General features: G+C 51.9%; 2 protein-coding genes across 4 annotated transcripts; both read left to right on the forward strand.

Annotated features, from left to right (window-relative positions):
- Positions 1-1,420: 1,420 nt before the first annotated feature.
- Positions 1,421-13,415, forward strand: RHBDD2 (rhomboid domain containing 2). 3 transcript variants are annotated; one of them, XM_082429591.1, is made up of 4 exons: positions 1,421-2,533; positions 4,620-5,027; positions 9,801-9,951; positions 10,872-12,419. In XM_082429591.1, exons 1-4 carry the CDS (start codon positions 2,278-2,280, stop codon positions 10,993-10,995), a joined length of 939 nt encoding a protein of 312 aa, XP_082285717.1. In that variant the 5' UTR covers positions 1,421-2,277; the 3' UTR covers positions 10,996-12,419. The 3 variants fall into 3 exon arrangements, with proteins under 3 accessions (XP_082285717.1, XP_082285716.1, XP_082285718.1); XM_082429590.1 differs by lacking the exon at positions 10,872-12,419 and adding an exon at positions 12,426-13,415 and having other exon boundaries at positions 1,636-2,533; XM_082429592.1 differs by lacking the exons at positions 1,421-2,533; positions 10,872-12,419 and adding exons at positions 4,387-4,548; positions 12,426-13,415.
- A 2,212-nt stretch (positions 13,416-15,627) lies between these two features.
- Positions 15,628-21,150, forward strand: LOC309644902 (uncharacterized protein; the record flags this gene model as incomplete). Its single annotated transcript, XM_082429165.1, has 5 exons — positions 15,628-15,714; positions 17,053-17,187; positions 17,482-17,608; positions 18,823-19,017; positions 20,393-21,150. The coding sequence occupies 5 exons, from the start codon at positions 15,628-15,630 to the stop codon at positions 20,884-20,886; spliced, it is 1,038 nt and encodes a 345-aa protein (XP_082285291.1). The 3' UTR covers positions 20,887-21,150.
- Positions 21,151-21,515: the final 365 nt, after the last annotated feature.

Raw genomic sequence — 21,515 nt, forward strand, 5'->3', positions numbered from 1 at the left:
CAAAGGCATCTCCAGGTAGCACATTTGAGGCCTGGAAATGTTTGCAGACCAAGAGTGAAAAGATAGGACAAAAAAGATTCATGGTACTGGGTTGCCCCCTCCCCGCGCCCATCTGCTGAAGAAGGCTCTGCTTTGTTCATGCCAGTCCTCTGTCCCCTGAGCTGAAGAGAAGGTCTTGGGGTTTTCTGGGGGCATAATTGGAAAAAATGAGAAGAGGGAGGCAGAATCAGAGAGAAGGGAGACCATTGGGTGCTCCCTGCGTTAGACTACACAGCCCTTGGCTGTAGGATATGTGATGTCACCACAACTCTCATCCTGCCAGGAATCCAAATGCAATTATCCCCAACCCCCCGGTAAGTGGCAAATGTATCAACATTCCATATGCATTTGTTTGTTTATGGAGTCTCAGAACTGAAGGTCCAAAAAGATTTTAAAAGGCATCTAGTTCCACCTCCAAACTGATGTTTGAATCACTTCAGTATTCTCATCAAGTCCCCAGATTGCCTCTGCTTGCACACTGTATAGTCACAGGGAGCTCACTACCTATTAAGGCAGCTCATGCCATGGATAGACCATCCAAACTGTCAGAAAGTTCTTTCTTTTTTAAAAAAATCAATTAATTAATTTATTTATTTATTTATTTATTTTTTGGCTGCGTTGGGTCTTTGTTGCTGCACACGGGCTTTCTCTCTAGTCGCGGTGAGCAGGGGCTAGTCTTCTTTGCAGTGCACGGGCTTCTTATTGCGGTGGCTTCTCTTGCTGTGGTACACTGGCTTCAGTAGTTGTGTCACTCGGGCTCAGTAGTTGCGGCTCACAGGCTCTAGAGCGCAGGCTCAGTAGTTGTGGCGCACAGGCTTAGTTGCTCTGCAGCATGTGGGATCTTCCTGGACCAGGGCTCGAACCCTTGTCCGGAGCATCAGCAGGCAGATTCTTAACAACTGCACTACCAGGGAAGTCAGAAAGTTCTTTCTTAAGTCAAGTGTGTCGCCCTATCATTTCCAGGTCTCCCCTCTGGAGTAACACAGGATAAGTCTACTCCCCCTCTTCAGGAAAGCCCTTCACATAGTTAGAGCCAGTGGTCTGGACCACTGAAGCTTCCCCACAGAAGTCTCCCTGGTCCCTTTAATTGTCCCTCATCAAGTTATGATTTGAAATTCCCCCCTTTCCTCCTAGTCCTAGTCACTTTTTGTTGGACAAGCTCTAATTTTCTACATCCTTTTTCAGAATATGTGTCTGAAAGTAGACCCAGAACTCCTGGAGTGGCCTGATGGGCACAGAGGAGATGGGACCACCACCCCCTTCCTCCTTCCAAGGCCCAGACTTTGATTCCAGCAGCCCAAGTCCCCACTCGCTATTTTTAGCTGCTCCACCACACTTTTGATTCCTGTTTTGCTTCCTGTTGAGTAAAACCTTAATTTTCATGCCCACTGCTGCGTCGTGAGCAGCATTAGTTTAAATATACGTAGCATTCATTGAAATATGTTCCATTGCTGTATATTTATATCCAGAAAATTACATGGTTATATTTTAGTACTAAACACAAAAGACGAAAAGAATCTTAGGTTCTCTTCCTGAGGTTCATGGGCACACAGACGTTGCCAGAACTACCGAGGGGGGCAGACTAGGGCTGGGAACGGATCTGAATGTCCAGCACAGAGAGTGAAGCATTTGTTTATTTTTCAGTAGTCGAATTTACATACATGTAGCAGTAGGCAGGATATTAGAGGGAAGTAGTGAAAAGGGAAGAAAATCGGGGCCGAGCAAAGAGGAATTCAGATCCTACTCCTACTGCTTCCCACTTGTGACCTTGGGCAAGTTACCTCACCTTCCAAAGCATCTGTAATCAGGGAAACAATATTCCAGTTGGCTACTTTAAACAACTGCTCTCTGGTGAAGGTGCTTTTCAGACTTTAAGTGCTGAAATAGGCCTTGGTTATCACTGTTGTTATATTACATCCCTTCGGGGCCTTCAGTAGAATCCCTCCTTCCTCTCCCACCTCTGTTTCTCTAACCCAGGCACCTTGCCAGTAGCCAATTCCAGGCCATAGCAACGGGGGGAACCCGAGTTCTAATTGTCTTTGCCATTTAACTGCATTACCCAGACACCAGTTTCTTCATTGGTATAATGGGGGTAAACACAGAAAAGGGGGTTTGTTGCCGCCAGAGGGCGCTGTCCTACGCGCGGGGGAGACTGGCCAGCGCGACCGGATTGGGCAACTCTGCACGGGGCGGGGCGTCTGGGAGGCGGGGCTTCCGGCCACCTCCTCCGCTGTTGCCATGGGAGACTGCCGCAAGGAGGCGGAAGGAGCCGAGAACCTGTCGGAGCCGCCTAGGGGAGTGGGATCCTTGGCGGCCATGGCGGTCTCGGAGCCCGGGTACCGGAGCTGGTCCTTGTGGCCCGAGGTGCCATCCGCCACCTTCTTCACCGCGCTGCTCTCGCTGCTGGTGTCTGGGCCTCGCCTGTTCCTGTTGCAGCCGCCTCTGGCGCCCTCGGGCCTCTCGCTGCGGTCCGAGGCCCTGCGCAACTGGCAAGGTGAGCAGGGCGGGGCCGGGCCCCGGGTGCCAGCCCTTTTCCTCCGACCTCGCCAGGCCCTGGGCTCTGGCCTCCCAGCATCCGCGCCACCCTGTCTCCGTCCGCATCATCATTCTGCCCACCTGGAGGACCAGCCCCATATTCCACGTCTTTGTCTGTGCAGAGCCCCATCTTCGTCATCACTGTAATGCTTCCCTACCCAGATTTGTTCCCTTCCCTGTCGCCATCCGACTGGTCAAGGCCCCCATATCCATTCGTAGCAAATGGGTTTCATTCACCCCTGCTCGATCACCAAGGAGGATTTTTCTCTTCCCCTCCCTTGTCACATTTACACCTACGTCTGCTTTAAGGCCCAACCCCCACTGAAAAAATTTTTTCTCTCGCCTTCGTGAAGACACTTGAGCTTTATCTGTGGCCACCCCTATAAGATCCTGGCTTCCTGGGGTTTAGAATTTCTTGTGCTTCTTCGTTTTTATCTTAATCCTCACTCCGATTTCCTGCTCATAGCGGGAGGGGGTATCTTGTACCTTTGGGAGAGGTGTGTGTTTTCTCGGGGAGGGTGAGAGATTTTGCAGACCAATTAAGTATAAACATCTGCTCACAAAAGATGTTCCTAGTCTCTGCTTCTTCCCCATTCTTTTCTGGGGAGGAAAATGGGAAATTTGTATGACTTGTTGTTTTGCAAAGCACATTCACATGCATTAATCTCATTTAATCCTCACGGTGATCCCATGACGTAATGTAGGCTTCATTGTTGCCCATTATTTAGATGACACTGAGGCTTAATGCGAAGACTCGCAGAGCTATTGAGTTATATAATTGACACAGGAACCCAGATTTTTCTTTTTATCGTGTGATGTGTTGGAACTGGAACCTTGGGGTTTATGATCCCCAAATTATATAGAATTGCTTCTAGAATCTTCACATTTATACTTGGGATTTCAGTGTCGGAAGTACTCAACAAGCAATGAAGTACTCTTCAGATAATGAAGCCTTACAGAGATGGCCTGACTGAGGTACATGGTTCATAGCCTGCCTCCGTGCTCAAATCTAAAACTGGTCCCTCCCACCCCACCCGAGATACACACAGCACATCTGTCTACAGAGACAGATGCAAAATGCCAGCCTAAACTGAGCTCCCTTTTTTTTTTTCTTTACTTCACGGCTTCTCTGAGCGTGGGGCTCACGGGCAATGTGAGTATTAGACATGTAAGAGACCTTTGAGGGCCTCGTGTGTATGCCTGTTATTATACAATGAGAGAAATGAAGCCAATAGGGCCTGTGACTTGACTGAGCTCAACCGGCCTTGATGTGATAGAGCCAAGATTCCACTCCAAGCCTTTAGGCTCCCAAGTCCAATGTTACTGCCACTTCACCGGTCCCCCTCCTTCAGTTTAGTATTTTGGCCTGCGGGGATGTAAAAGTACATAAGAGAGAGGACTGGTTCTAGAAAAATAAAAGTGAGATTCTTTGCTGTCTTATTGCATATAGAGCATGGCTCTGCCTCGAAGACTGGATCAGCATTTTCAAGAAAGACTTCTGAGTTCTGTATCTACATTATTAGTGATAGTTTTCTAATCTTTACAGGTGCAAAATAATTCATGGTCCCTTTTTTCTTCCTCTGAACAGCCACTATGGAAGGAGAGGTCAGGATTACAGCCGAGGAGACGGGCACAAAGAGTGTTAAGTGACACCCACCCAATCCACCTGAAGCCGTTACAATTAATTAACCCTCAAACTGCCCGGTGAGATAGGTCAGTATTAAAACCTAAAAAAGGATTATAAAGCACATTACAAATTTAAAGACCATCCCATGCTAAAAAGTGTTATTTTTTTCCCCACATGGAAGCCAGTCACAGATAAGACTTGCTCCAGGTCTGGGAAAGAGCAAAGATTAGACATCCACGCCTCTACTTTGAGTCCTGGGTCCTTCATTGTTGCCTCCCTCTGCTTATCCCACTGGCTCCGGGCTGATTTTCACTGGCAATGAGAGCCAGCTACTCCCCGTTTCCTAGGTGGGTTGTAACCTGGCTTTCCCTTCTTGGAACAACCCACCATTGGGCCTCTAACTCAGTTCCCTCTGCAGTTTACAGGCTGGTGACTTACATCTTTGTCTATGAGAACCCAGTCTCCCTGCTCTGCGGTGCCATCATCATTTGGCGCTTTGCTGGCAATTTTGAGAGAACCGTGGGCACCGTCCGCCACTGCTTCTTCACCGTGATCTTCGCCATCATCTGCGCCATCATCTTCCTGTCTTTTGAAGCTGTGTCATCGCTCTCAAAGCTGGGGGAGGTAGAGGATGCCAGAGGTTTCACCCCAGTGGCTTTTGCCATGCTGGGAGTCAATTCCGTCCGCTCTCGGATGAGGAGGGCCCTGGTGTTTGGCATGGTTGTGCCCTCAATGCTGGTGCCATGGCTCCTGCTCTGTGCCTCCTGGCTCATTCCCCAGACCTCTTTCCTCAGTAACGTCTGTGGACTTGGAATTGGGCTAACATGTATCCTTCCTAGAAGGTAATTGTAGAACAATGACATGCCAAAGGGTGAACCAAGTTGTAGGGCCTGGGAGGGGGTCAAGTAGATAGAGCTGTGGGCTCAGATGTAGGTAATCTGTGTGCTAGCTTCACCTTTGAAAACCATGTGGCCTCGGGCAGGTCACTTCCCTTCTTTAGGCCAGAGTTTTCTCATCTGGAAAAGATCACCGTAGCTCACTCCTCACACTGGCTCAGCACTGCCAGTTAGTAAAATATTCTGTATTGATTTTTTCCAAGGTGTAAACCTACATTTCATTAATTTTTTTTATTGGAGGAACCTGAAATACCCATGGGCTGGAGATGTTCCATGAAAGGAATAGGAAACAGGTTTGTTTGTTTTTGTTTGGCTTAATCTTTTTCTCAGAAGAAAAAAAATTTTTTTTTTATGGTAGGCTTTTACCATATGGGTAGTTAAAAACTTAGGATAAGCCTCATATTCCTTGTATAAATATTCTGGCAATTAGGGGAAAGTATTCTAAAATACAAAGTGGATTTTTTTTTAAACATCAGAATGGTAGTGTTTGGAGTTGGACAAGGTGCATTCCTGACATATCTTAAAATTTGTGATTCTATGAGCTGTTAGTGTGGGTAGTGTATAAATCCACATTGATAACATTGTTCTTATGTATCTTATTTTTAAATTCTAGTTCAATTTCATTGGTTTTAAACTTTTTTTCCTAACATGAAAATTTAAAGCTATACACTCCCCATGTAAGCACTACTTTAGCTGTATCCCACAAATTTTGATATGTTGTGTTTTCATTATCACTCAGTGAAAAGTATTTTCTAATTTTCCTTGGGATTTCTTTTTGGATCCAAGGGTTATTTATAAGGGAGTTGCTTAATTTCTAAATATTTGGTGATTTCCCAGATTTCTTTTTGTTATTGATTTCTTATTTTATTTCATGTGGTCAGAGAAAATTCTTTGTAAGATTACAGTCCTTTTAAATTATTTCTGGCCCAGCATTTGTTACATCTTGGTGAGTATTCTGTGTGTACTTGAAAGGAATGCGCATTCTGCAATTGGTGGGTATAGTGTTCAGTATATGTCAGTTAGGTCAAGGTACTGTATTGTTCAAATCTTCTATATCCTTATAGTTATTCTATTACTGGGAGAAGACTATTGACATCTCCAGCTAATACTGTAGATCTCTCTTTTTTGCTTTCAATTCTTATCAGTTTTTGGCTTCAAGTGTTTTGAAGTTCTGTTTATTGGATACATACACATTTGGAATTGTTATATCATCTTAATGAATTTACCCTTTACTGTTATGAAATTGACCCTTTAAATCTCTGGTAATATTCTTTGCCCTAAATTCTTCATTGTCTGATATTAATTTACTTATTCCAGCTTTCTCCTTTCTTAGAATTAGGATTTACAAAGTATATATTTTCCCATCCTTATATTTTTAACATGTTTATGTCTACATTTAAAGCATATTTCTTGTAGATAACATATAGGTGGTTCTCTGTCTGACAGTCTCTGCCTTTTAAAGGCTTGTTTAGCCCATTTGCATTTAGTGTAATTATTGATATAGTGGGGTTAAGTCTACCAGCTTGCTTTTTGTGTTCTGTTTGTCTCAAATGTTCTTTGTTCCTTTTTACCTCTTTTCCTGCCTTCAATTGCATATTTTTTTAGTATTTCATTTTATCTTCTTTGCTTATTAACCGTACCTCTTTGTTTTATTTTTTAGTGGTTGCTCTAGAGTTTAAATATGCATTTTTAGTTTATCACAGTCTACATTCCAATAATATACCACTTTGTATGTAAGAATCTTATTCCATTGTATTTCTATTTTCCTTCTTCCATCCTTTCTGTTATTGTTGTTATATGTTTTACTTCTACATATGTTATAAACCTCACAATACATTGCTACTTCTCTTGTTTTAAACAGTCAGTTATATTTTTTTAAAAAGCAACCTTTACTCACATATTTATCATCTCTAGTTTTCTTCATTCTTTCGTGTAGATCCAAATTCCCATCTGGTATCATTTTCCTTTAGCCTAAAGAACTTCCTTTAACATTACTGTAGGTATGCTGGTGAAAAATTCTCTCCATCTTTGGTTCTTTGAAAATGCCTTTAGTTCACTAAATATAGAATTCTAGCCTTCTCTGATCTCCTTTCACTTCTAAAGATGTCCTTGCATTACTTCTGGTTTGTATTGTTTCTGATAAGAAATCAGTAATCATTTTTATTGTTTCCCTGTATAATTCATTGTTTTTTTCTGGCTCATTTCACAATTTTTTCTTTATCATTGGTTCTTAGCTATTTAATTATCTTGTGCCTTGAGGTGGTGTTTTTGTGTTTACCTTACTTGGAGTTTGTTGATCTTGGATTTGTGAGTTTAGAATTTTCATCAAGTCTAAAAAAATTATCGTCATTATGTCTTGAAGTATTTTTTTTCTATCCTCTTTTCTCTTCTCCTTGTAGGTTACCAATTACATATATATAAGCTACATGGTATTGTTCAGTGGGTCACTAAGGCTGTTTGTGGTTTTTTTTAATTTTTGCCTTTTTTCCCCTCTACATATCAGTTTGGATAATTTCTATCACACTGCCTTCAAGTTCAGCAGTCTCATCTTCCACAGTGTCTACTCTGCTGTTAAACCCATCCAGTTAGTTTTTTATTTCTCATGTTGTATATTTCAGTTCAAGAGGTTCTTCTTTATGGTTTTCATTTCTGTATTGAGATTCTTTATCTGTTTGTTATGTTTATGTTTTCCTTTAAACACATTCACTTACACATTTATAATAGCTGTTTTAAAATACTTGTCTCTTAATACCATCATCTTTGTCCTTTCTGGACCTGTTTCTTTTGACTGTTTTTCCTCTTGATTATGGACCCTATTTTCTTGCTTTGTCCCTTGTCTTGTAATTTTTTATTTTTTGATAAACATTGTGAATACTGTGTTATCAAGGGCTGAATATTGTTGTCTTCCTTTAAAGAGTATTTTTTTTCCTAATAGGTAGTTAATTTACTTGTTAAGGCATTGCCTTTTGGGGGTCTCTTCTGAATGTCCTGGGTGTTCAGTGAAGTCTCTTTACTCTGGTTAGAACTTGAGCATGTCCCTGTCCTGTGGGAGCTCCAGGAGTTGTTAATCTTACAGCTCTTTGATAGTTGTTGTTTCTTCAGTAGCTGTTCTTTGCCTGACTGGAGGAGTCTCAGCCTATGTACGTGTACATTAGTAATTAGCTAAAAACTCGGGGAACCTCTTTGGACCCAAGGGGACTTGTGGCCCCATCCAGAAGAAGAGGAGGAGCTTCTTCTCCCTCCTCTCCATTACTGACCTGTAAATCCCAGGCCTGTTTTCCTCCCTGAACTCTTTGCCTCTCCAGCTCAGGAAAAAATACTGTACTCTGCTTGGATTCCCCGTGCTCGCTTTGGCAGCACATATACTAAAGTTGGAATAATACTTGGATTCCCCTTCCTGTGCTGTGGTTTAGAAAGTGCCTCCAGGCAGAAAGCCAGCTTGATCTTGAGGCTCACTTAATTTGTTTCCCTTTTCTTAGGTATCACAGTTTGGTAGTGTTTGTGGTCCAGAGTCTGAAAACAATTGTGTAAAATATTGTATTCTGGTTTATAGTTACATATGTGGGAGGACTAGTCTAGTATTATTACTTCATCAGAGTCAGAAGCAGAACAGATTCTTGAGATCATTCTGAAGTCATCAGCCATGACAACTTTTGACTTCCTTACAGCATTGGTTACCACCTGGAATCAGTATTTGGAAGCATACTGTCATCCCTGAAAGAATTTAGAAATAGCAAGGGCGTATTTGTTTATCACAATGACTAGGTACTACTACCGTTTGGTGGCTGGTGGCCAGGGATGCTAAATGTCCTATAATGAGTGGAACAGCCTAGCCCAGCAGAGAATTATCTTGCCAGTAGTATTCTAGTTAAGCACACTGCCTCAAGGAGCAATGTTCTTTTGGTGCTTCTGTACAGTCTTCTCTCTGCCAGCACCCCTCTTCTAGCTATTGCTACTCACAATTTAGGCTTCAGCATCCATATCACATCCTTAGAGAGAAATTTCTCAGATCTACCTCGGCTAGCTTAAGGTCCCCAGCGTGGTCATCCATCGATAAGCTTTTGCTCGTGGCCACTTATTCTACCCCAGTACTTGGTATACTAGATGTTCAATGAATATTTGTCGAGAGGACGGATGGATGGTTGGATAAAGGCTGACTCTTTTTGGCTGTCTAGGCAGTGATGGGCTGACACAGGTCGGATGACCAGAGTACCATCACATCCCTGGGAGGTGGTGACAGTGTGGGGGAAGGGCTGCCACAGAGGCCCACAGGAAGCTCACTTGGTCACATCGAGACAAGGTTCCTTCTATTTGGGACAAAGTACAAGAGGATGTCAGTCCTCCCAGAGGGTATTAGGACAGCCTCCTGCTTCATCCCACGGGAAAGACAGAGATGTGTGCTGGCTTCTGACTGTGATCGAAGGGGCCAGAGGGGCTCAGGAGACAGGATGGGTGTGTCTGGGGGAAGGTGAAACGTTCGCACCTGTCTGCCCTCTCCTGTTGCTGGGTCATGTTCTCTCTGAGGTACAGGGGATAGAAACTCAACTCTTGGTTTCCCCTGAGCTTGAAACTCCAGTCAGATATTATGGTGGCATAAGCACTAATTCCCCTGTGCAATCAATGTGGGCACCTGCATCCTGTGGGGAGTGTTCAGCCCTCCTCCCTTTAGCTGCCTCCAGTTTTCCTTAATATGCCAACCTCAGATGGCTTCACCTACTGCTACTCCATCGACCTCCCAGAGCGAGTTGCGCTGAAGCTCGACCAGAAGTTCCCCTTCAGCCTGATGAGGAAGATTTCGGTGTTCAAGTACATCTCCGGCTCTTCAGCTGAAAGAAGGGCCGCCCAAAGCCGGAAGTAAGTTATAGAACTCTGTGCTTTATTCCTAAAGCGATTTCTGGGCCTCTAGAGGGTGTGACTCGTTCAGTGTCCTGGGGAATAGGGAAGAGGGTGTGGGCAGCCTGGGCCCAGAAAAATCTGTGCCCAAATTTCTCCCGAGCACCCTAGATTCTGCCCAGCTGCATCTGAAGTAGGGACCGAGCAGGAAGGGGCTCTTGTGCATACTCCCGAGTGACTTGTGGCCCCATCCAGTGGCGTTAACAGCCCTCAGCGCCGACAAGCACTCTGTGCGGGTGGGATTGGGCTCCTGCGTGTGACGCTGGTAAGAAGCGCAGTCCACGCAACTGACTGGGAGCCTTAGGAGGTGGCACGGCCCGAACCTGAGAGGTCGGGTTTTCCTGGCCACCTGGCAGGAGAAGGCGAAGCTTACTGTTTCCCAGTCCAGGCACGTTAGCTCTCAATGGAAAGTGCTGGGCAAGCCGCCAGAGCTCACGTAGCCTGACTCCCTCCTTTCAGAGAGAGCGCCCAAAGGGGACAAGAGTCTTTCTCCAGGTAACACAGGGTCAGAAGAGCCCAGTCTAGAGCCAGGGGCCCCTGCTTCCGGGTCCTGCTCACTCGCTGTCGCCGCGGCACACGCTGCCGGCCTCGGGCGGCCTTCGCTGGTTTTCGCCGATGCTGAGAGTTCACGATGGAGGAGGTTTCCTTTCCTTCAAGTCCCTCCCAAAGAAAGGATTGAGTACAAAGTCAAGGTGCTTTGTCAGCGGCCCTTTTCTGCTTCAGCTGTGCAGTACATCTTGCCCCCGCGCTGGCCTGGAGGCAGGACTTTGGCTGAATCGGAGTCTGCTCCTTGTAGTTTATTTTAGGAGGTGGACACTCCCAGCCTTCAGCAGCTCAGAGCCCTCTGACCACTTCTTTTTTATTTTTATTTTTTTCACCAGGCCGCACGGCTTGCAGGATGATCTTAGTTCCCTGACCAGGGATCGAACCCAGGTCCCCACAGTGAAAGCGCTGAGTCCTAACCACTGGACCGCCAGGGAATTCCCCACTCTGACCATTTCTTAAAGGCAGGGACAGGTAGTGGGAAAAATAGAAACGCACACTCACCCATTTTGTTTCAGGCAAGTAATTCCTGGAGTCTAAATGAGTGGGAGGTGTTTAAATTTAGAATTAGGTGTATTGTAGCTTTTTGGCTCTTAATTGCTGTTCTCACAGAACCTAGAGAGAACTTAAGGGTCCTCGTTTGCAAACGCTCTCTCCCCCGCCCTGTCCCGTGAAGGAATCCCCTCTAAGACAGCTGACGATGTTCACCCCTGGCGGCTGGGGGCTGGCTCTCCAAGACAGCCCCTGATGAGAAAGGTCTTCCACGCTGAATCGCAGTTACCTCTCTGTAACTGTGATACCGTGGTGCCGGGTGATCCTGCTTCACCATGACGCGCAGATCTGGCCAGGGGCCATGGTGACTCTCTCAGCTCCTTCTGTGTCCTTTGCATGGCGTGGTGTTCGATCCCTCGTTATCCTGGCCTGCTGTAGGCACCCGGAACAGCACGTGATGTTTCGGATGACATGACAACAGGACACACGTGGTATTACAACACGCATGTTTGTTTCGGCAGCAGACCTGACTGCCTGGACAGCCTTGCCTCCCTGGAGGCTCTTGTCAAGCTTCTTATCGGCCAAAACCTCTATATTTTTAAAATGCCAGAAGTGCTGTTAAGTGTCCTGTATCTGTACTTAAGCAGCTGATTTGTAAGCTTAGGTTTGGATTGAAATGTATACAGGTTTAGTCTAGTTACCTAACACAGGTATCAGTGGTGTTGACATTTGTTCCTCATATTTGGAACTCTGCACGAAGGTCACAGGCTAAAACCCTTAGAATGTGTCCCCCTTTGTGGTCCCAGCCGCACGTGTCTGTGGTGCGGTCTCCAACCTCAGCACACACAGCTCCCCACATCTGTCACGTCGGTTCCTGCCTGCCAGGACTTTGAGTTGTGAGTCTTTATTCCTGAAGACACGGGTAGAATATCTCCCAGCAGACACGGCCTGGGCCCAAGCCCTGTGTTACCCGTTAGAGCCCTCCCCTCCTCCCTCCCACAGAGGTGGATCCATTCTCTCTGGGTACAGCTGCTGAGCCGACCACAAACACACTGACTGCTGTGATCTGGTCCCCATCTCCATCCGGTCCATCCAGTTTGCAAGCTGCTCTTACACCTCAGGGTGTCTCAGGCATGGGCCCGATACCCCTTCTTCCTGCTGGCTTACTGCAGGACCGTGAGTGGGCCCTGCGCCCTCTGGGCATATGTTTTCTGTCCAGTTGAGATTGACCTTCCTCCCCGCTTGGCACTTTTACAGCTGGTTATAGGAACCGTCCACAGCATGTTGTAATAGAAAGCAGTATAGTGACCCACGCTTCGCGCCTGCGGATCGACCGCTGGGGCTGCTGTGTGCCCCGGCATGAGTGGCTGAGTGACCATTTTCTCTCTGTTCCTTTCCAGGCTGAACCCTGTGCCTGGCTCCTACCCCACACAGAGCGGCCACCCTCACCTGGCCCCGAGCCACCCTGTGGCCCAGATGCAGCACACCAGCGGCCAGAAACTGGCCCCCTGGCCGTCCTGGGTCCCTGGGCACACGGCCAGCCTGCCTCCGTACCAGCCCACGTCCGGCCTGTGCTACGTGCAGAACCATTTTGGCACAGTCCCCAGCTCCTCTGGTGTCTACCCGGCTTCTGCGGGTGCCTCCCTGGGGGTCCAGCCCCCCGCCCCCCTCAACTGCCCCGGCACAGTGCATTCCGGGGCCCTGGCCAGTTCAGCGGCTACCGGCTCCAAGGAGTGCTCCAGGGTCCTGATCCCCTGAGAGAGAGTTTCCAGGGAAGCGATCTCCCATCTCGGCCTTCCGGGGAAGGTCCTCTCTGAGCTGAGATGTTCTTGACAAAAAGTTACTTTACTGAACACCTCTGTGTGCCAGGCTCTGTGTTGAGTATTTTGATCTGTGTCCCTATTTCAGTCTCATTCATCCTCATGACAACTTGGTGAAGTACAGCTTGTCGTCCCCAGTTTACAGATGCAGAAAGCGCAGCGCTCTGTGAGGACGTGAGGTCACGTGGCCTTGTAGTGGCGCAGCTGGGGCGCTTGGCTCCAGGCCCCGGCCCCGCCCACCCACTGTCCCGCCCCCCACAGGACACCGGGGAGAAGAGGGCGTTGGTGGTCAGTGGCTCGTTTCAGCTCTCTGTTTCCTTCCTGTCCTCGTGCGTCGTGCCCGTGGTTATGCCGTGTTCGTGTGTCTGCGCGTGCCCTTTGGGGGCTCCCAGCTGGTGTGCTCGCCCGTCCCCAGGCCTGTGCAGTGTTCCTCCCTTGCGGTGACCCCCCCGCCCCACACCCAGACCTCTGCCCCGGAAGTGGTGAGCCGGGCCAGCGTGAGCCGCAGCAGCATGCTTGTGGATCCGTAGTGTTGATTACCTTTGTATAAAGACACAGCCTCCAACCTGCCCTCGGTGTGTGGTGTCTCTGTGGTCTGGCCGAGCAACACAGAGGGCAGCGAAGAGAGGCACATCCAGGTCAAGTCAGGCAGACGGCTCCCCAGCGGGCATCTGACGTGAGGGCGTGAGTTGAGAAGGTCCCCAGAGAGCTGAAAGGACAAACGGGAAGGTTTGGCACCCCTGAGATTGGCAACAGCGGGGAGCCGCTGTGGTGTTCCCAGGGCTCCAGGCTGGGTCACCACGAGAAGGGCTGCCTGCGGGACCTTACACCAGGGAGTGGCACAGGCACCGGCCGCGGTGGCCTCTGAAGCAAGAGGCGGGGAGGAGAGCCCTGGCTTCTTTGCCTGTCGCCTGATCTACCAGCAGGGTCTCCTGTGGGCCATATTAACCAGGAAGCCTTTGGCAAATGAGCCCAGGAAATGCAGTTTGCAGGGTTCAGGCCCCCCACACACCACGCAGGGCGGGACAGGGATGTGACTGAGCCAACAGGCGCCCGGCCAGGCCGAGGGGAGCCCCTGGCTCCTGATCAGCCTTCAGCTGAGCTCTTTGAGGTGGGCTCACGCTGAGAAGACACGCCACATGCAGGTGTCCTCACAGATACCAGCGCTCGCGGCCTTCGTTTACTCCTGGAGCTGGACGGCCTGCTCGGGGCTGGCTTTTTGAGAGGCCCTGGGTATTAGAGGTGGATAAGACACACCCACAAATCCACAGCAGTGGACAGGGCAGTGAGTGGCCTGCACCGGGGCAGGGGGCAGGGCATGAAGCTGAGAGGGTGGCGCCTGAGCGGGATTGTGAATAGGATTCACCAGCCGAGGAGCTGGGGGCCCAGGCTGCAGCTGAGACCCGTCTGCAGCTCCGGAGCCTGGTGTCTCCAGCCACACCCAGCATCTTTCCCGTAGTGTTCACTCGCTGAGTGCAGGCTGCTGCGTGTCCCTTAGACATTTTCCCTCCAGTCCCAGCCTGTATCCAGAAGCAGGTGAGGTGGCCACCTGCTCCGAGTGTGGCACAGTCACCTCCCTCACGTCTGGCCTTCCTGCTGGGCTGTCTGGCTGGAGCTGCGGAGGCCTTGGGCCTTGGGGATGGTCAGGCTCCAGGGCCCTCACGCGATCCCGAGTAGAAAGCTGAAGGGCCCTCAGAGGTCATTCTGTTCAGCCGTCTCCTTCACCCCTGCTTTCCCTAATGGGGTTCCAGGGAGGCAGGATGGGTCTGGCAGAGCAGCTGACAGCAGCGCCTGCCTTGGGCTGCGGCCACAGCTGCTACGCTGAGACTGGTCCTTAGTCTGTTCCCCTGGACTTTGCTTGGGCCGTAGCAGGCAGCCTGGAGCCAGGTCAGAGGGGGCATTTCTCCGCCGAACACGCATATGAGAGGACCTGGAGGGGCTCCCAAACCCCTCCCCAACTTGCCTGTTCAATGATCCGCCAGTGTGCCCCCTTCCACAAACACCAAGTGTGTGTCAAGCCTCAGGCTGGGCCTGGAAACAGAAAGGTGAGCTCCGTGAGGGTAGAGAACCCCCCCTACACGGGGCTGACACGCAGTAAAGATCTGTTGAGCAATTGAATGAACTGGGATCCCTGCCCTTGGGGAGCTCAGTCTGGGGGTGGGGGGAGTGGACGATTAAAGAACTGTAATTCAGCAACGCTGTTCAGGCGCTCCCAGGAGGCGCCCAGACCAGCCTGGAGAGCTGGGGGTCGGTCTCGGATGCCCAGCGCACACCCTTCCACGGGGGCGGGGGGATGACTTTGGAGGGAGGGAAAGAGGAAGACCCTAACCACTGGCTGTTGTTAGGAGGATGAAGAATACAGCACATTTGGCAGAAGGAAGGCCATTATTCCCCGCACGCCAGAAACCTCTGTCCTATCCCCAGGCCAGGCGGGAGCCACTGTAGCCAGAGAAGCTTCCAGACTTCATCCAGTTTCCCCTTTTTCGTCAGCAGGGGGCAGCAGAGAAGCAGCCCCTTGGCCACCTCTGAAACCTTCCCTGGGGCCGGCGCTGGGGGTACAGGAGGAAGAGGGATGGCTCCCGTCCTCTGAGGAGGCCCCTCCCGGGAGGGAACCAGCTTTGTGATTAACCGCGACTCAAGTTAAGGGCCTTGAGAGGCATGGACGCCCTGCCCTGCGAGGCCTCCCTCCTTCACACGCCTGCTCCTTCATTCTTCCGTTGAACAAATGCTTTGTGAGCAGCTGCTGAGTTCCAGGCCTGTGCTTGGCTCTGGGGACGAGAAGATGGAGAAGAACGAGCCGAGCCTTCAGCGCGCTCACAGCCCATTGAGGGAGACGTGCTCTATGGAGAGAGAGGAGCAGGGTGCAGAGGTGAGGCGAGCCCAGCTTGCGGTGAGGGTGTCAGAGAGGAGACTTCCGGGAGCAGGAGAGTTAACCAGCAAGGGCAGGGCCCGGAGGAGGGGGGGTGACAGTGTGAGCCGAGGCAGGGAGGGTGCAGGGCGGAGGTGTGAGCCCGGAGGCTGGGAGGGCAGGTAGGAAAGAGCTGGACGTGATGGGAGCCCGTCCTGAGGCCCTGACTGAGGGGTGGGACAGGGAGAAACGGAGCCTAGGACACAAAGTGACTTTCCGGGGTCACACCAAGCGTGTGGCCGAGCTGAGAGCGTGTGCACAGCTCTCCCATCCGAAGTGCAGAGCTCCTGCCCTGCCTGAAGGCGCCCGCTCGCCCTCAGGTGGTGGGATGGGGGAGGGCCCCGGGTAGGGGTGGAGGCAGGACAGTCCCGTAGGATGAGGTTCCCCCAAGCGTGCAATGAGGGGACGGGGGAAGGGCAGAGCTGGCCTCGGAGCTGGGTACTGGACCTTGGACTCCTGAGACCCGCAGGGGCACCTCCCCTAGTCTGCATCTCAGGATGCTCCCTGGCCTCTGCTCTGCCCATCTGTGCCTGGACAACCGCCAGCTGCGGGAGCCGCGTCCCCCCACCTGGACCCAAAGCTCGGCTCCTGAGGCGCCTCCACACCGTCTCCAGATCCCAGGCCACCCGGGATCTGGCTCTGTTTTGAGCCTGGAGCCCCTCCCCAAGAAAGGTTGCCTGTCCAAGTCACATCCCAAGTCTGCTTCCTTAATGGAACTCCTCCTCCTGGGGGCCTGGCTTCAGCACCCCCGGAGCCAAGGGTCAGGTGGGCTACCCATAGAGGTGACACTGGGACAGCTCAGGCCTTCCCAGGGCCCGGGGCAGTTGGGACACAGAGGGCCCACACAAATACACACACATACAAACACACACACGTACCAACACAGGCACATATAAACACAGACACGACACTGAACTCACAAACCTGGGCCCTTACCCACATAAATTCAAGTTCAAATAGGTAGGTACACACCCACAAAAAAGCACACATATGTGGTTAAGCCACACACCTATATGTATTCGCACCCGTACACGCACAAAATCACGCATAGGCTGGTCTGTGCCCCAGTACATGCTGTACAGACATGCATGTGCACCTGACACGTCACAGAGCAAGGCAAGCCCTTGGGTGGGAACCCCTAACACCCCTCCTTGACCTTACCCGACGTGACCCTAGCCTCCCTCCCCAATGTCATCTCCCACCACCCTCCTGCTTTCCCCAAACAGACTGTGCTGCTGGCACTACGTGAGGTGACCAGACAGCTGGCAGGAAGCTTCTGGAGATGAGTGAAATCTTTAGGAGCAGGCATGGGTGGTGAGCAGGGCAACAGGAAAAGCCCAGTGGGCTGAACCTCCCTTCCAAGCGCCCATCACACGCTGCCCGGAATTCCACCATCAAAGCCATTCCTGTGGATTCGGCTCCTCCGACATTGAGGTAACCCTGGAAAAGATCCTGAGTTCAACCCTCGCATTGCACTTGGAAACGTGAGGCCCAGAGAGGGGAAGTTACTTGGCTAAGGACACCCAGTGAATCCATGGCAGGGCCGGCACAGAACCCGGGTCTCCTAACGCCTGTTTGCTCCGCTGTTCTGGTCGGTGGGTGGAGGAGTGGGCTGGTGGGCAGCTGAGATCACAAGCAGGCCCAGGCAGGGGCTCTCATCTGGCCCAGCTGAGCCCACTCGGCTGTGCTGACGCCAGGAGTGGTGGCATGGCGTCTCGGTCCTCACAGGGTGTCCTGAAGCCCCCTTCAATCAGACTCTCCTGCCGAGGCAGGGTGGCCTCGGTGTACGAGAGCTCTCCGAACCCCTCCAGGACGGTGGCACCTCTCTGGAGAGATCAGGCGCTCAGAAGAGCAGGTGAGACCCCTTCTCCCATCAGGCTGGGCCAGGCCCTGGAGGCAGGACACGCAGGACCCCCTCCCAGCCTCAGCTGCAGCCTGGGGTCTCCTGGGGAGAGGAGAGCAGAGAGTCCCCACCCGCCCCTACCAGGGCTGGACGGGACGGACCTCCACCTCTCCTGCAATCCCATCCGCACCTCTAGAGAATTCCCTGGCAGTCCAGTGGTTAGGACTTGGTGCTTACACTGCCACAGGCCTGGGTTCAATCCCTGGTTGGGGGACTAAGATCCCTCAAGCCGCAAAAAAAAAAAAAAAGTGCTTACCATCCCCACCTCTAGCTCCCCTTGCCGGGACCACACCCCTGTACACTCACCCTCCTGAAGGGAGATTTCAGGGGAGGCTTTTAGGGCACAGGAGAAACGCTCCCCCCCACAAACCCCAGCGCAGCCCCTTGCCCCCTTACCCTCTGCAGTGGCCAGGCCTCGCCGGGCCTCACCCGGGAAGAAGCGGGTCAGGGTGACGAGGAAAGCCCCCAGCAAGGTGGCCCCCCACAGCACCCACACACGCGGCCACAGCAGCGAGCCCACCGCCCGCGCTGCACCCCGGAGCGCAGCTCCGAGAGCGATCGCCCCTCCCCAGGGCTCACACCTCGGCCCCTACCCGGTCGGGGCGGCAGCCTCCTGGCCCAGCTTCAGTCATCCCCAGGGCCCTCCCACTCCGTCGTGCACCCTTTGGTTAGGGTCGTGGGTTGTAATGTGTCCTCCCCACCAAAATATGTTGAAGTCCTAACCCCGGTACCTGTGAATGTGACGTCATTTGGAAATAGGGTCTTTGCAGATGTAATTAGTTAAGATGAGGCCATACTGGATCAGGCGGGTCCTAAACCCAACGACTGGTGTCCTTATAAGAAGGCCACGTAAAGACACAGGGACACAGAGACCCACAGGGAGAAGACAGCCGTGTGAAGACGGAGGCAGAGATGGGGTGGGTGTGTCTGTCTATCAGCCAAGGGGCGCCAAAGATCACTGGAAGCCACCAGAAGCTGAGAAGATGGAAGAAAGTGTTCCTTCCTAGAGCATTCAGGGGAAGCATGGCCCCCTGGACACCTCGATTCTGGACTTCCAGTCTCCAGAACTGTGAAAGAATAAACGTCTGTGGTTTGAAGCCACCCAGCTTGGGGCATTTTGTTACAGTGGCCCTAGGAAGCTAATACGGGCAAGGGTGTCTCCCCAGATGGCTGCGTTCAGCACATTCGGCTGCATTCGGCTCTCTGCCGAAGAGCAGAGCGCAGAATCCCAGGAGCTCCTCACAGCCGGCTCCTCCGCCCTTACGCGGGCTCCCCGCCCCCGCCCCTCGCCGTCTCTCCACCAACAACGTGGTCAGTTGCACAGCATCCTGTTCTCATTCGTTGGCAAGGAACAGGGGGAGGTGAGTAGAAGAGAAACGACATTTGAACTCAGGTGACTGAGTCCCTGCTGGAAACAGGGAGGCCGGAAGAGGGAGGTGGTCTGCGGGCAGGGGTGCGAGTGGATGTGCCATTTAGGGCCGTGTGATGTTGCAGTCACGAGGTCACGAGGCGGAGACAGCTTGAGGCCTTGGAAAGAGATGGTGCTAGAACCCAGATTCTGGAGAATAGACTTCAGCCCCGGGCCCCAGGGAGAGGGAAGGGAGAGCTGGAATTGTAAATTGAGCCCGAGGAAGGAGCTCTGATCAGAAGGCAGAGGGGGGCCTCCAGGCTCCAGCAGCCTCTCCTGGCTGTGAGGCCTTGGGCAAGTCACCTGCCTTCCCTGAGCTCAGGGAGAATTGCCTGCGCCACACAGGGAGATTATATAGGTAATAAAGAGGGAGGGGGGTTCAAACCATGCTTCTTTCTAGTGTTTGACCTGGGGGCAAGGCACACATCCTCACCTGAGCTTCCTTCCCTCACCTGCCAAGTGGAAACAGTCATCCCTATCTTCAGGGAGGTTGTCAGAGGCACCTGACGTGATGTGAATGCAGCTTCGAGGGGTGGGGAAAAGGCTTTTATCAACTGTGGCAAATTGCACCAGTTCAGGTGGCCTTCTCCAAGCAGGTGCCTGTGTATTGCACCTCAGACTCCATGAAAACGGGAACTGTCTGGCTTGGGCCCTCATCCCCAAAGTCTGCGTTCACTCATTCACTGAACATCTACTGAGTACCTACTAGGTGCCAGGCTCTATTCCAGGTGTGGGGATGCAGCAGAGAGCAAGGTGGCCAAATGCCTGCCTTCAAAGAGTTTAATAATCTGTGTGTCAGGGTCAGGGAGGGAGAGAAAGACAATTAGCAAACAGAAAAATAAACAGAAAATAGTAGCTAGTGATAGGGTGGTGCAGAGCATTAAGACAGGACAATGAGGCATAGAGAGGGGTAACCTTAGATCAAGGAAGGCCTCCTGGAGGAGGTGACTTTTCTGCTGAGACTTGATGGAATCCAAGGAGCAGCCATGAGAGGATCAGGGTGCAAGCATTCCAGGCGGACAGAGGGACAAGAGCAGAGGGCCAGGTGGGAAGGGCGGAGCATGAGGGAGAACGGCCTGGGGTGATGCACACAGTATGCGCTCAATCGATGCTTGTTGCCCTGGGAATCTGCATGTGGGCAGCCTGGGCTGGGGAGGCCACACCCATGCTCACAGCTTGGTTCTCTGAGCCCAGATGACCTGTCCACCTGGCCCACAGAGAGCTCATTGTCAGGAGCCATGGATCCTGGGAGCCTGAGCCTTCACAGTGCCCACCCTCACTCATTCATTTCATTCATTCATTCATTCATTCATTCCCTTACCAAATAGTTACTGAGCATCTGCTACATCCCGGGCCTCATCCCAGGGGCTGGGGCACAAAGAGGACCACGGTCCCCTCCCATCGAGGTCTGATGAGGGAGACAGAAACCACGGTAACCCCGGGAGGCCCCAGCTCTGGGAGAGACATCTGCTTACCCCCTGCAGAGCACAAACAAGGGAGCAGCCAGCCCTACAGCACCCAGGAAAGGTGTCCCAGAGGAAGTGATCCCCGAACCTGGCCTAGAGGGCAGGCCTCCCCAGAAGAGAACGTGGAGAAGGGCATTCCAGGAGGAGAGGACAGCCTGGGCCAAGATACTGGGCCAGCCCAGAAAGTGTGGTATGGAAGGGCCCATGGGGCCAGCGCCGAGAGATCGATGTGGAGAGGCCGTGGTGGCCAGGGTGAGAAGGGCCCTGAGGCCTGGCCTAAGGCGTCTGGACTGGATCCTGTGGGCGGTGGAGACCTCTGTGGGTTTCCCTGCTTGGGTTACTCTGCAGGGGTCTGAAGGGAGCTGCACAAATTCACGTGGCGGAAGCCGGGCTCCTCCCCTGGGGCTGCCCCTGCTTTCCTCGTGTACCCAGGGCTCACGGGGCTGGAGGAGGACATTCAGGGATGGGCAGAGCTGGCCCTTCCACGTGCCTGAGCTGTCTGCCGAAGCCGGCTCTCTGGATCTCCCTGGCCATGTGATGGGGCAGCCCCTCCCCCATGCCACCCCCCACGCCGTCAGGGCATTCCTGTGGCTGGCAGAGAAGAAATCTAAAACCCCTGAGCCTTCTTGTCTGTCTTGTGTTGTTCTCCACTCCCAGGCGTGGTCCCTCTTCTGTTAACGCCCAGGGCTCCAGGTGCACAGAAGTGTTACCTGCCATTCCAGGTGAGGTAGGGCAGAGCCAAACTCCCCACATGGAAGGATGGAGCCCAGGTGTCCCACTCCCCAGATCCCACCTGCCCCAAGTTCTTCCCCTCTCCGCTGTCTGAGGAAGTGGGCAGATGGAGAAAAGGAGGGTTTTTCAGCCCTCACTTCCTGAGGGCTCTGCCAGGGTGAGGCAAACTCTCCGCCATCTTGGCCGTGGCTGCTGGGACAGCCCTGAGCCCACATCCCTCCTGGTCCCCAGCTGTAAGAGAAATCAGCTGGCC

The sequence above is a fragment of the Balaenoptera physalus genome (assembly GCF_965194825.1).
Source record: "Balaenoptera physalus genome assembly, chromosome: 16".
NCBI lineage: Eukaryota > Metazoa > Chordata > Mammalia > Artiodactyla > Balaenopteridae > Balaenoptera > Balaenoptera physalus.

Coding starts and splice junctions, on each gene's coding strand:
- RHBDD2 (XM_082429590.1), top strand. CDS start 2,278: ATGGGAGACTGCCGCAAGGAGGCGGAAGGAGCCGAGAACCTGTCGGAG. Junction 2,534..4,619: donor GGCCCTGCGCAACTGGCAAG/GTGAGCAGGGCG, acceptor TTCCCTCTGCAG/TTTACAGGCTGGTGACTTAC. Junction 9,952..12,425: donor AGGGCCGCCCAAAGCCGGAA/GTAAGTTATAGA, acceptor GTTCCTTTCCAG/GCTGAACCCTGTGCCTGGCT.